General features: G+C 38.4%; 2 protein-coding genes across 3 annotated transcripts in view; both read left to right on the top strand.

Annotated features, from left to right (window-relative positions):
• Erich1 (glutamate-rich 1) overlaps nucleotides 1-14299 on the top strand; it is a gene marked incomplete at its 5' end in the record, with an annotated part of 52793804 nt that overhangs the window by 847230 nt on the left and 51932275 nt on the right.
• Nucleotides 1-14299, top strand: part of Tll1 (tolloid-like 1) — a 198537-nt gene that overhangs the window by 126340 nt on the left and 57898 nt on the right. For all 3 annotated transcript variants that reach the window (XM_087589083.1, NM_001106081.3, XM_087589084.1), the window contains 3 exon segments: nucleotides 5874-5976; nucleotides 8591-8707; nucleotides 9747-9892. In XM_087589083.1, the coding sequence (XP_087445209.1) occupies nucleotides 5874-5976; nucleotides 8591-8707; nucleotides 9747-9892 (366 nt within the window).

Raw genomic sequence — 14299 nt, forward strand, 5'->3', positions numbered from 1 at the left:
ATTTACTATATTATATATTTATTACTATATTATACACATATGATATATCAGTAAATTATATGGACATATGTATACACATTTAGATAATAAACATATGTCTATTTGTTATATAGATACATATACATTATAGGTGTATATGTGATTTGAGTTACATCTACATGGGATATAGCTATGTGCCTATCACTATAAAAGATGGTCAAATGTTTATTGTGCCATAGTATTTTTTCAACTGTAGAAATATTTTTAGTGATATAAATGTCACTTTACTAAAATGTGATATAATTTTCCTTTGACATTATATTCACTATGATAATGATTGAGCACATTTCGTTGTGTTGAAATACACTGTAAAAAAATTAAACTGATTTCTTCTGTTTTCTGTTTTGTTTTTTGAGTAATCCTGATGCTTTCTCATGATAAAGATATGACATTATTCTCTCTTGATAACTGTGAATAATCAAGAAATAAATTTTCCATAAGAACACATAACAAAAGAAAAAGACTGTCCTTAATACCAGGCAAAATCTGATCAAAAATTCAAAATGCAAACACTATTACATACTTTTAAGTAGAAGAATTCCTTTGGCAATTTAATCCCCACTTTTCTATCTGTCTGCCATATAATTGCACTCTAAGAGAAGTTTGACTACTTGGGGTCATCTAACCTATAAGGCAGACACTTCAATGAAGGTTCCAAGGTTTCTCATCAATTCTTGAGTTCTTTTATATCCCACATCGTAATTGGATGGTTTTCCTATGGAACTTTAAAATAAATATCTTTTTAAAAGATATACACCCTGCTTAGTTGATTCAGAGAGCTGCATTCTCCTGGTGTCCTCCATTCCCTTTGACTTCTATAACCTTTCCTCCCTCTCCTCCACTGGGTTCCCCATATTTGAGGTTAGGGACTTAATGGAGCTCTCTGGTTTATACTCTGATTCTTTGTAATGACTTTCTGTTGGTCTCTCTACCAGCTCCCATCTGCTGCCGGAGGAAGCAGCTCTTTTGAATAGACAAGGTACTGATCTCTGAGTATAGCAGAATACCATTAGGGTTATTTTATTTATTTTTTTGTTTTATTATTTGTGTTGACCAATAGTGCTTGGCTCTACCCTTGTTTTCAAAGCTTATGTTAAGATGGATGTTTGAGTATTACAATGACCATGGTTTACACATGCACAATTCACAGAGCTCAGGGGTTGTCTTCTTGATTTTTCTTCATGGCCTACAACTGAAAGCTTTGCAATCTAATCACGGGAATGTAAGTTTGATTTGATGACATCCTACTCAAAAGGTTTCAACATTTGAAAATTTAAGTAAACTAAAAATCTGAGAAGATAGGATTTGACCTTGAACCCAGGTCTTTTGATGTACTATAATGAACAGCTTGTAATTTCAGAGGATAGAATACTTTCCCTGTTGTTCAAAGCAAGTTTTGATATAATGTTAATGTTCGATAGCTTCTGGATTACAAAGGACATGCAACTGGTAGCTATATCTTTATAGGTTTGCCATAAATATTCATTTCTGACAATACAGTGCCCAAAGTGCACAGACAATATTGTAGAGAATTGTTACAACTTTTCATTTGTAGAAATGAGCTGCAGATAGAATTTGTCTGTAGAATGGTTTACTGGTTTATTTGTGGCTTCAGAACTCGATTGCTGAGGAAAATCCTGTAGCCAACGAATGTAATGCATTAGATTTCCCTAGGTTTCCTCTGACCAGAGTTCAGTAATCTATTGTATTCTGCTACTTTTGATTCTAATATCTTTTTCCAAAAGCCATTAAATAACACCAACCAAATGGACTTGGTATATATGTTCCCTCTCCTTGTCTCTGAAAGGTGCCAATGCTATTGGAATTGGCCTTTTAACAGTGCCGTGGAATTTGCGTAACTGATCAGCATTGTCTTGATTGTGCTGACACTGATTCTTGCTCTGGAGACTTGCAGACGTCCAGACCCTCGGACAGCTGATCTGCCTTTCTTCAAGATTCTTCACTCCGCTGCACTGTCAAACAGAGTCTTTAAGGAGCAAACTCAGCTGCAAGTCTATCACTCAGACTTTGCAACTGAATCTCCTCACAGACCAGGAAACTGGAGAGCTTCCTCCCTGCTTTGTCTCCATTTGTGTTTCGAGGGAGCTGTAATTAATTTCAAATTGATGCTTATTACCACCCGGAATGAAATGCTTCTAATGCAGCATTCATTTATTATTCTTTGATAGGAGCAATATGTTTATATAAACTAGTATAATAGAAAACAAAACCTGTGTTTACCAAGTGCTTTTGATGTGTAATTCAACTAGGAATTCTTATAGCAGCATTACTCAAAGGCCAGGATTTTACCTCCATAGTCACAGTCCCAAAATTTGATTTAGAAAACCTATCTTTATTACATTTTCTACTTCTAAAGGATTCTGTGTTTCATATTAGTGTCAGGCCGGTTTTGTTCCTCCATGGTTCTTGGAGCTTAAACTAGAAGATTAAAAACAAGATAGGAAACTCTTCTGTTCAGAATTATCCTTTTGTCTAGCTCTGTGTGTGTCTGTGTGTGTGTGGGGAGGGAGGGTCTATGATTTTATGTATTAACTGTTTCTTAGCAGTCCAGCCACATCATTTTCAGTTTGGGTTGATGGTGATGATAAATGTATTTCCAGTTTAGCTGATTTCTTTTCCTCCTTTAGGAGGCAAATTAAAACTACTTGCACACGATTGTAAAATTTCCCCGTTTAAGAGATGCCACCCAGGAACTTCAGTTATCTTCTTTGTGCCTTTATCCAGCCTCTGTGACTCAACAGTCATAGATTTCTCAAGTGATGAGGATGGTCTGAAGCCCTTTTGTCTGCTGTTGACAGAATACAAATAAAACTGTCAGACACAGGCATTACTACTCATACTTTACTAGATGCAAACAGAATTAACAGGAATTAAGGTAAAAAAATCCAGAAATTATATTCCAGCCATATCTGAAGGATAGTGTAAAGTTGTGTTGGTGTAGAAAATGTTTTGGAGAGTTGCTACAAATAATTCTGAAATAAAATCTTTTTATAGTCAAATGCGGACGGAGACTAAGGAGAGAAAAGAATGATCTGGACTGTGCTCTTGGGTTTTTGGGAACTTTTTGAAACTATCTAGGATAACAAAGCTGAATAAAGGAAAAGAAGAACAAGGAAAGTAGAGGGAACATGCAATCTGGAAGAATAAAACAAAGAGGAGATTTTATAAAACTAAGTTATGCCAGTGAGTGGTGGATTGCAACCTTGAAATGCATTTCCCCTGTCTCATTTTGGGGAGTTAATAATCAAAACCGGATGCATTGAGTCATATAGACAATCGAAACTGACTTTGTAGTAAAGTTTCATCAGCAACTGTCATGGAGCCTAGACGTAAGATGCATAAGGTTTATTTACAGTGACCTTGACTCTTTATGCTTTGAAGGTTTGGGCTCAGGATGAGTTTCACCATAAGCGGAGCTTCCTTTTCCCTTTTCTCCTCTTTTAGAGTACATGCGTGTGAGGTGCATGGGTGTATGTATGTGTGTTCACATGTATGTGGGACTAGGCAAGTTTATATGCATATGTGCACATGCATGAAGAACCAGAGGTTACTGTCTTCCTCCATTGATCTCTATCTTATACATCAATGCAGAGTCTCTCCGTCCAACCCAGAGCTTACCAATTTGGATAACCTCGCTGGCCAGCTTGGTCCCAGTGTTCCCTGTCTTTGTATCCCAGGAAGCTCTAGGGTGATAATTGGGCCTCCATGCCTGGCTGGCATTTAAGTGGGTACTGGGTATAGTCCTCATGTTTTGCTACATGTTTTGTTCTTTGTCTAATGTGTGATTCCCCCATTGCCCAGTGATCAACTTTCTTTTCTCTTCTCTTTTCTTTTCTTTTTTTCTTTTACTTCTCCCTATAAGAGAGTGGGTTTTTTTTTATTACCTTTCTACATAAAGAAATAGGATTTTCAGATACTATCATGTTCAAATTTCAATTTCACAAGGAAGTGCCATTACTTTCTCTAATAGGTGAACTAGGTTCCCAACAGTGTGCAAGGATTTTTTCCCCCACATTTATACCTACTTTTTAAATCTTTCTTTCTGAAATAGTTATTCTAATAGGTGTGAAGTAGTACTTCACTGTGGTTTTAATGTGCATTCCTTGATTGACTAGTACTATTGGACAGTTTTATATTTATTTATTGTTATTAAAAATCGATACTTTTCATACAATATACTCTGATCAGCTCCCCTCCTTGAGATCTCAGTCACCCTTTCCACACCCTTTCCTTTTTTCTCTATCAGAATATAATAGGCATTAAAATATTAATATGAATAATAGTAAAAAGGAAAAGAGGAGAAGCATATATTGTTATCAGTGTTGGCAGGCTGCTCTGGAATATGGACGTAGGAAGGTTAATTTATTATCTCTGTCTGTCTGTCTGTCTGTCTGTCTCTCTCTCTCTCTTTCTCTTTCTGTTTCTCTCTACCTCTTTCCCCTTTCTCTCTCAACCTGTATCCAGCTTTTCCACTCTCACTAAAAGGTTCTTTGAACACTGTTACAAACCATAGTTTTATAGAAAGGCATTTCAAATATTCACAATTTATTGCTTTTGGCTAGCATCCATTTCAGTTTCTAAAGAACAAATTTATTATGAGCCTAAAACCTATTAGATATATTTAAAGTACCAGAGGGTTAATTGAGCTTTTGAATATACAAAATGGTTTCCAAATAATTTGACATCATAGAAGTACATGTCTCATGGTAATTCCACTGTACTTTTGGCATAACCGAGTCAAAGTAAAGAAGTTAAAGCTTTGAAAAATGAAGACTTTTATGAAGCCATGAAGAAAATTATCTTTCCAAGGACTTTTTAAAAATTATCTACCCAAAACGCAGCATCATTCCAAATAAAGAAAGAATAAAGGGTCAAGTACAAGGTCATCCAGCTCAGAAGCTTTTGCATGTATGTTCTTGGATCTGGATAACTGCTGTGCCATCTGCCTTTAATTACACTCAGAGGGATAAATCTAAATGTTAGAGCTGTATTTAAACATTTCAACACACACAAAGATATTATGTTCTGGGAATATAGCACATGGTGTTTATTTTTAACATAATTATAGTTGTCTTGATGGTTGTCTTTGAAATAAATTATTAAAAAGAAGTCATTTGTGGAAAAATTGGAAATTATTCATGGTTTAAACCTTTTATCCTAGGAAAAAATTCAAAATAAACTTTTTGCATAAAGGTTTCTACTTGTTTTAAGATTGCTCAAATTAAAACTGTGGATTTCAGGTTAATGGCTAAAATGCTTTTTATACCAGTGATTAACATTGTGTTGTTGTTGCTTTTATTAAGTAGTCTATAAATGCAGCTGGGGGATGGCTTGTTTGGTAAAGTGCTTGCTTGAGTTAAGATCTCCAGATTACAAAGTTGAGTGAAATATCAGACAAAGTGATTGCCCCTGTAATGCAATGTAAGGTGCAATGAGAGACAGAGGCAGAGGCTTCCGTAGGAGTTCTCTCCAGTATAGCTTACTTGGCAAAGCTCCAGACCAATCAGAAACCTTTTCTCCAATACAAGGTGAACCATGTCAGAGTACTGACACTTGAGGTTGCCCTCTGACTTCAATACACATGCTGTGCACATGCAATACTCACACACTTACATGTTCTCATACATGTGAGTGCTCACACACATGCAGACCATACTAATGGGAATAAGAATGTGTGGTTTCAAGTTTTTAATCAAGTTGCCAGGGTTCTATAAGTATATAGAAAAAAGGAGTCTATTTTCGTTGTTTTGAATTCCCTCTTGGAATCAAATCTCTATGTGCTAACAGTCACTTTTACTCTCTGTGCTTTGCAGATTGTCTTGAATTTTACCACGATGGACCTATACAAGAGTAGTTTGTGCTGGTATGATTACATTGAAGTAAGAGATGGCTACTGGAGAAAGTCACCTCTCCTTGGTAAGCTATTACTCATCTCCTCTGTGGTGGTATCTCTATTCTGTGGTAGAGCCAGACAGTGTTTCCAAGACTTATCAGTTTTAATCTATATTGCTGAACTCATTTATATTTTTAAATTTATATTTTTCAACCATACCAAAAACTTCTCAAGGGCAAATAGATGAATAGATTGATTCACTGACTTAAAATTATTTAAATATGGGGTAGATTATTTGATCTGAACACAGCGATTGAGCATAGCTTCCCAAAGGTTATGCTTACTGATTCCACACAGCATTTATTACTGAATTTGAAATTTAAGGATACTAGTTTTGATAGATTGCACGTATATATGGCCTGTGTGTGTGAGTGTGTGTGTGTGTGTGTGTGTGTGTGTGTGTGTGTTTTCTTTCCTGTACCATAAGAGTGAGTTATCAGGTCCATCTTTGTTAGCTGCCTTCCTGGACAAGGGAATGTACTCCTATAAACATCTGCCCTTTGTTTCTCGGAGAATCCTTCAGAGGAGAGTCACCTGTAGTTTGTGTCAGTAACTGCAGTTCAGATTGGTTCTCATGAATGTCTGCTCCCAGTTTTAAACTACAGACTACACAAGAAGCTTGCACGAAGCGGTGTAGTGCTGCTCTCTGACTGCTCAGGAGTGGGAGGAACTGTGAGCCCAGCCACAGGCCAGCAGCCCCTCAACACTGATTTTCTTTCTTTCTCAGACCGGGCTTATCTTCCCTTTTAGTCATAGCTTTGCTCAGTTAAGGTTTTGTCCAGTAGTGATCTTTGGCCTTAGCCTCTGAAATCTGCTGAATGGACACTGCCGGACTTGAGGTGGAAACTACCTTAGTAAGTTTGTTCCATCTCTGGAAATTCTTGAAAACAAGAATGAAGAGTCAAACTGATGTAATACTTCAAGTTGAGGAAAACAAAGCACTGTTTTCTACATCTAGTTTCTCAGCCTATGTGAAACAATGCCCTGCATGCATAGTTGGAATTCAAAAAAAAAAAAAAAAACCCACTTCAATGGCTTCCAGTTGAGAATCTAATCTGAATCTACATCCAGGAAAGCACTTTGTGGGATTGCACCATCTGCTTTCTGGTTCAGGGCAGAGTGGTCCACCAGAAAGACTCAGTGTGGTACAGATAATGTGTGAAATCTCTCTCTTACGTTCCTTGAAAGACAGCTCTGAGTGAAATAGCTGGGATCGACAGCATCAGCTCACCAGGAGGGGAGTTAGAATCACAGAGACTCCAGCAACCATATCATGCCCTCTAAAACGGAGGATGCAGTGATTTGTCTGTCGTTTGTATGCATGGAACAGTGAATGCAATGCTATCCTTTGCCATGGCTCTTTAATTTAATGCCTAGTATCAGAACTATTTCTTTACTTACTGACCTTTTCTGTGAATTTTTTATTCAAATTAGTTTTTTTTAATTTGAATTTATGAGTATGATTATTTTCAGCAGCACACAGACATGAATAGAAATGCTGGGAGTTTCTGTTCTGTCTCATGTGCTGATCTGAACCAAGAGTGTACGCTTCTTTACACAGTTTGGCTATGAATGTGAATTGAGAGGAAAAGCGATGGAAGAGAGTGGGGTACACAGGAGTAGGGGTAGTGGGAGAAGTGAGAGGAGACAGAAGGAGAACATATTAAACACACTCATTCAAAAATGTCACAGAGATATTTAGTAGGTGTATGCTAGTTTAAAAAGGAAAACAGTTGTAAGAATGGGTAATAGTATAGTATGATTGTAGAGTTATTTTACATGGTGTGTGTATATGAGTGTGCATGTGCGTGCGTGCGTGCGTGCGTGCGTGCGTGTGTGTGTGTGTGTGTGTGTGTGTGTGTGTGTAAAGATTGGATCATGTAGTGAGCAATGAGCCTGTTCAAGGATGATGTGGAAAGGAAGGACTTATTCTGTGACTTTACTCATTGTCTATGACCAGCATTCAGAATCAATTTGATAGGACTATTCTGGTTACAATACCACAGACGATTAGCTTTATCTGAGTTGGTGTGTGTGTTAATGTAAAACACCTGGACATCTTACACTATTTGTCCTGAGATGTTGTCATTACCTTGATGAGGGGAGAAACTTCTCTTTGCATTCAGAGCAAATTGTATCCTTCTGGGGGGGGGGGTAATCAGATTGATAATTGCTCTAATTTCTCAGGATGACTTGAGACTCTGTTTCCCATAGAGTCACAGCACCACCTTGAAGCATCAGGTGATCCTTTATGACTTTGTGGAGTGGGGTTAACTCTTAAATCGTTACATGATAATGATATGAGTGTCAATAGATTGAAGATTTAGAAGTGGTCTGAAGGGAGTGCTGTATTTCTTTACCTTTATTAAGATAAAGTTATATCTCTAAACCAGTGGTTTAACCTTCCTAATGCTGTGACTCTTAATGCAGATTCTTCACAATTTTCATTGCTACTTCTTGAGTGTTTTTTTGCTGCTGTAATAAATCACAATGTAGCATAAATACATATATATGCATATATATATAACTTATAGCTAATATGGAACACAAGTCTTTAATTCAATGTACAATGTGTAATTTAATACATACTACATATTCATATTTAGGAACCTCTCTTTATTCTTTAATTTCTTTTAGGTAGATTCTGTGGGGACAAAGTGGCTGGAGTTCTCACATCAACAGACAGCAGAATGTGGATTGAGTTTCGTAGCAGCAGTAACTGGGTAGGGAAAGGGTTTGCAGCCGTCTATGAAGGTAAGTCACATAACATCTCTGAGATCACTTCATCCTCAGCATCGCAACAGAAACGCTGTTGCCTTTGGTTTCATTAAAACAATCTGGAATGCTTATTTTGCCATTGCATAGTTTTTCGGAACCAACATGTTGATGTTCACAGGATGATTTTAATAAAAAATACTTGATAAGTTTAAACGGCAAGAAGAACAGGTTTCTTAGTGTAAGTGATACAGTAATAAGACAAATAGACAACGGCTCTTAATGTTTGTTTTATGATGCTGTGAAATGTTAAGAAAAATTAGGATTTTTCTTTGTACTGATTTAAAAAAAAATCTGTTTGACCCCTGTGGTGGTGAAATACCCCATTCTTGGAAACTGTACAGAGGGTGATTGTATACAGTTCTGAAGCATTCTTTGTCGAAATGGAGAGTCAGCATGTGAAGAAGAATTTATTACATGCTTTTGTTCTATATTTCTTGAAGACAATGGGCTGGCATCCAGCTTCCTGGCTGTAAACTAGCCTTTCTGGGCAGGTTGTGGGCGGGCAAATCCCTTCTCCATATTGGAGATTAAGTAGTTTCCAAGACAGGACAGTCCCACTTCCCTTATAAAGATTCACCTCCCTGTGGGGGAGAGGGTTACTGAACAGACCCACAGATGCTACATGCCAATGCTGTCAGAGGCTCCAGGGGTTCTGACCAGTGAAGCTGCTTTGCTAATGAGCTATTTTACCTGTGTTCAGAAGCTTAAGACACCAGCACAGGGAATCACAGGACAAATTCAGAGAAAATGACCTTACAAGATAAATAAAAATGAAAATCAATTTTAGTTTTGGTTAAGGCATCACAGCGATGTCTGTTCTCCTGAGCTGGTCATTCTCTAATGCATACAGTTAAGCAACTGTGTTTATCCCACAATCTTGGTTGGACTACAGTTGTCTAGCTTTGGTTTTCTTTATGTCATGGTCTTTGCATTCCTAGAGAATTGGACTTTAAATACTTTGCAGAAAAGTGTGGTGAAATGGCCTGTTGAGACTTGTTTGTTTTGCCTTCATCAGCAATTTGTGGAGGGGAGATAAGGAAAAATGAAGGACAGATTCAGTCTCCCAATTACCCCGACGACTATCGACCAATGAAGGAGTGTGTATGGAAAATAATGGTGTCCGAGGGCTACCATGTTGGACTGACCTTTCAGGCCTTTGAGGTAATGTCTTTTAGGGAAACTTCATGGTCGCTTGTTCTCTATAAATGACAGCAGCATTTAAGGGCCTCCTCATTAAGTAAGCGTAGAAAAAGGATCAGCCTTTTAATCAGCGAAGAAGCAGAGGATAGCCTATAAAATGCAACATCAAGAGAGAAAGGTTGATTCTTTTTTCCTTTTCTCTTGTTATAGACATTTGCAAGAAGATTAAAGTGAGTTTACATTAACTGTGCTATTTGAATTAGAATGTTTGAAGTGTTGAGGATAGCTTTTGAAGCTTTTTTTTCTTAAAGCAAATGCACAGGCCTCTGTCATAAGATTGCTTGGAGGGTCTATTAAATCACAGAAGCTTTATTTCTCCTCTAGAGGTTTCTTTTTATGTTACGATGGAGAACTTTTTTTGGGGGGTTTATATGATTACAAAACTTGTTTATATCGAACATAATATTCTAAACATTCTTAGAAGCTTTTAACTTCATCAAAAACTATTTGTTGGTGCTCTGGGGAGATAGCTCATTGGATCAAGCACCTGCCTGGGGACCAGAGATTCTCCAGAACTCAGATAAAAGCTAGGCAGGCCACCTGTGATGCCATCATGTCTGGAGGGTCTAGAGGGAGGATTTAACAGGAAAATCAGCTAACTAGGCTATCTAGAATCCCTAAACTCTGTGCTCAGCCAGAGAACCTGTCTCAGTAGATAAACATTGGAAAACAGAGTAGTACCAACTTATGGCCTCTAACCTTCAATGCAACTGGACACACACAAGTGTCCATACACATGTGAACACACACAAGTGCCAATACACATGTGAACACACATACAGAAAAGCATACATACCACACACGCATACATAAACATTCAGAAATTTACCACCCAGATCAATGGCATTATTGTATTGTTAGGTAAAGAATTAGAATATCCAAAGGCCAACATGGAACAAAAACTGACTCTGAGATTAATCACGACAACTAATACTTCTTCTTCCCTCTCTTCCGCCCTCTGTTCCTCCCTCCCTTCCTTCTCCTTTCTTCCTCCATTTCTTTCTTTCCTCCCTCCCTCTTTACTTCCTCCCTCCCTTCCCCCTTCTTTCTTTCCATCTGTATTACAATAAAAACTAAGAAAGGGAAGCAATAAGAAGTAAAGATATGGAGAAATCATCTAAGGACTCCGTAGCATGCTATGGTTAGTAAAAGAATCTAGAAAGTGAGATCTCAAAGGGATGTGTGAAAGCATGATGAGATGACTGGGCGTGATGGGTCCCAGTAAGATCTGGGAATCCAGATGTCACAGTGGAGAGTATTTTTGTACTCACCAGAATAAGCCTGACTCAGTGTCCAAGCCATCAAAGGCAGGGGCTCCCGTGCCATCACTGGTGAGGTATACTCGCCTCTGAGAACAAAGACTGTAGTCATGTCTTTGTTATCATAGCACCAGCATCAGGGGCGTCTAGAAGACATCTATGCAGTTAGAGCCTCTCTTGTCTTACCTGCAGGCCTCTGATACATACATACATACACACATACATACATACACATACACGCACACACACACACACACACACACACACACACACACACGTATATCTTTGATATGCCTGTCTTCACTCTTGCTACATTATATCCCACACATATCTTTCATCATGAAAAATAAGTCTTTTCTGTTTTAACCACAATGCTGTATTCTATGCTGCTGACAACTTTGCAGTTGGGAGATCTTTGTTTTGAAATTGCTTTGCATTTGAAGTTTGTTATTGTAATTTTAATAATAAATATTATTCACTAGCTTACAGCGAAGAGTAAATGAAAGTGTCTGATTAAAAACTTGGGCTTGTGAGAAAGATATTAGGGACACCCTTCATAATAGATCCAAATAATATAAAGTACCTCGGTGTGACTTTAACCAAGCAACTAAAAGATCTGTACAATAAGAACTTCAAGACTCTGAAGAAAGAAATTGAAGAAGACCTCAGAAGATGGAAAGATCTCCCATGCTCATGGATTGGCAGGATTAATATAGTAAAAATGGCCATTTCACCAAAAGCGATCTACAGATTCAATGCAATCCTCATCAAAATACCAATCCATTTCTTCAAAGAGTTAGACAGAACAATTTGCAAATTCATCTGGAATAACAAAAAACCCAGGATAGCTAAAACTATCCTCAACAATAAAAGGACTTCAGGGGGAATCACTATCCCTGAACTCAAGCAGTATTACAGAGCAATAGTGATAAAAACTGCATGGTATTGGTACAGAGACAGACAGATAGACCAATGGAACAGAATTGAAGACCCAGAAATGAACCCACACACCTATGGGCACTTGATTTTTGACAAAGGAGCCAAAACCATCCAATGGAAAAAAGATAGCATTTTCAGCAAATGGTGCTGGTTCAACTGGAGGTCAACATGTAGAATGCAGATCGATCCATGCTTATCACCCTGTACAAAGGTTAAGTCCAAGTAGATCAAGGACCTCCACATCAAACCAGATACACTCAAACTAATAGAAGAAAAACTAGGGCAGCATCTGGAACACATGGGCACTGGAAAACATTTCCTAAACAAAACACCAATGGCTTATGCTCTAAGATCAAGAATCGACAAATGGGATCTCATAAAACTGCAAAGCTTCTGTAAGGCAAAGGACATTGTGGTTAGGACAAAACGGCAACCAACAGATTGGGAAAAGATCTTTACCAATCCTACAACAGATAGAGGCCTTATATCCAAAATATACAAAGAACTCAAGAAGTTAGACCGCAGGGAAACAAATAACCTTATTAAAAAATGGGGTTCAGAGCTAAACAAAGAATTCACAGCTGAGGAATGCCGAATGGCTGAGAAACACCTAAAGAAATGTTCAACATCTTTAGTCATAAGGGAAATGCAAATCAAAACAACCCTGAGATTTCACCTCACACCAGTCAGAATGGCTAAGATCAAAAACTCAGGTGACAGCAGATGCTGGCGAGGATGTGGAGAAAGAGGAACACTCCTCCATTGTTGGTGGGATTGCAGACTGGTAAAACCATTCTGGAAATCAGTCTGGAGGTTCCTCAGAAAATTGGACATTGAACTGCCTGAGGATCCAGCTATACCTCTCTTGGGCATATACCCAAAAGATGCCTCAACATATAAAAGAGACACGTGCTCCACTATGTTCATTGCAGCCTTATGTATAATAGCCAGAAAGTGGAAAGAACCCAGATGCCCTTCAACAGAGGAATGGATACAGAAAATGTGGTACATCTACACAATGGAATATTACTCAGCTATCAAAAACAACGAGTTTATGAAATTCGTAGGCAAATGGTTGGAACTGGAAAATATCATCCTGAGTGAGCTAACCCAATCACAGAAAGACATACATGGTATGCACTCATTGATAAGTGGCTATTAGCCCAAATGCTTGAATTACCCTAGATCCCTAGAACAAACGAAACTCAAGACAGATGATCAAAATGTGAGTGCTTCACTCCTTCTTTAAAAGAGGAACAAGAATACCCTTGGCTGGGAAGGGAGAGGCAAAGATTAAAACAGAGACAGAAGGAAAACCCATTCAGAGCCTGCCCCACATGTGGCCCATACATATACAGCCACCCAATTAGACAAGATGGATGAAGCAAAGAAGTACAGGCAGACAGGAGCTGGATGTAGATCTCTCCTGAGAGACACAGCCAGAGTACAGCAAATACAGAGGCGAATGCCAGCAGCAAACCACTGAACTGAGAACAGGATCCCCGTTGAAGGAATCAGAGAAAGTACTGGAAGAGCTTGAAGGGACTCGAGACCCCATATGAACAACAATGCTAAGCAACCAGGGCTTCCAGGGACTAAGCCACTACCTAAAGACTATACATGGACTGACCCTGGACTCTGACCTCATAGGTAGCAATGAATAGCCTAGTAAGATCACCAGTGTAAGGGGAAGCCCTGGGTCCTGCTAAGACTGAACCCCCAGTGAACTAGACTGTTGGGGGGAGGGTGGCAATGGGGGGAGGATGGGGAGGGGAACACCCATAAAGAAGGGGAGGGGGAGGGGTTGGGGGATGTTGGCCCGGAAACCGGGAAAGGGAATAACACTCGAAATGTAAATAAGAATTACTCAAGTTAATAAAAAAAAAAACAAAAACAAAAACAAAAAACAAAAAACTTGGGCTTGAGAGATGGTTCAGTGGTTAAGAACATTTGCTGATATTGCAGGAGGATCAAAATATGGAGGAGGACCCTCATCAGATGGCTCACAACCACTAATAACTGTGGTTCTGGGGAAAGTGATGCTCTCTTATAACCTCTACAGACAAAGCACATACCTGGTGCATGTATGTGCACTCACAACTATACACATCCACATAAAATAAAAAAATAAATATTAAAAATATATACCTGGGTCCCATTGCCATTTTCT

The sequence above is a fragment of the Rattus norvegicus genome, chromosome 16 (genome assembly GCF_021556685.1).
Source record: "Rattus norvegicus strain SHRSP/BbbUtx chromosome 16, alternate assembly SHRSP_T2T, whole genome shotgun sequence".
NCBI classification, from domain to species: Eukaryota; Metazoa; Chordata; class Mammalia; order Rodentia; family Muridae; genus Rattus; species Rattus norvegicus.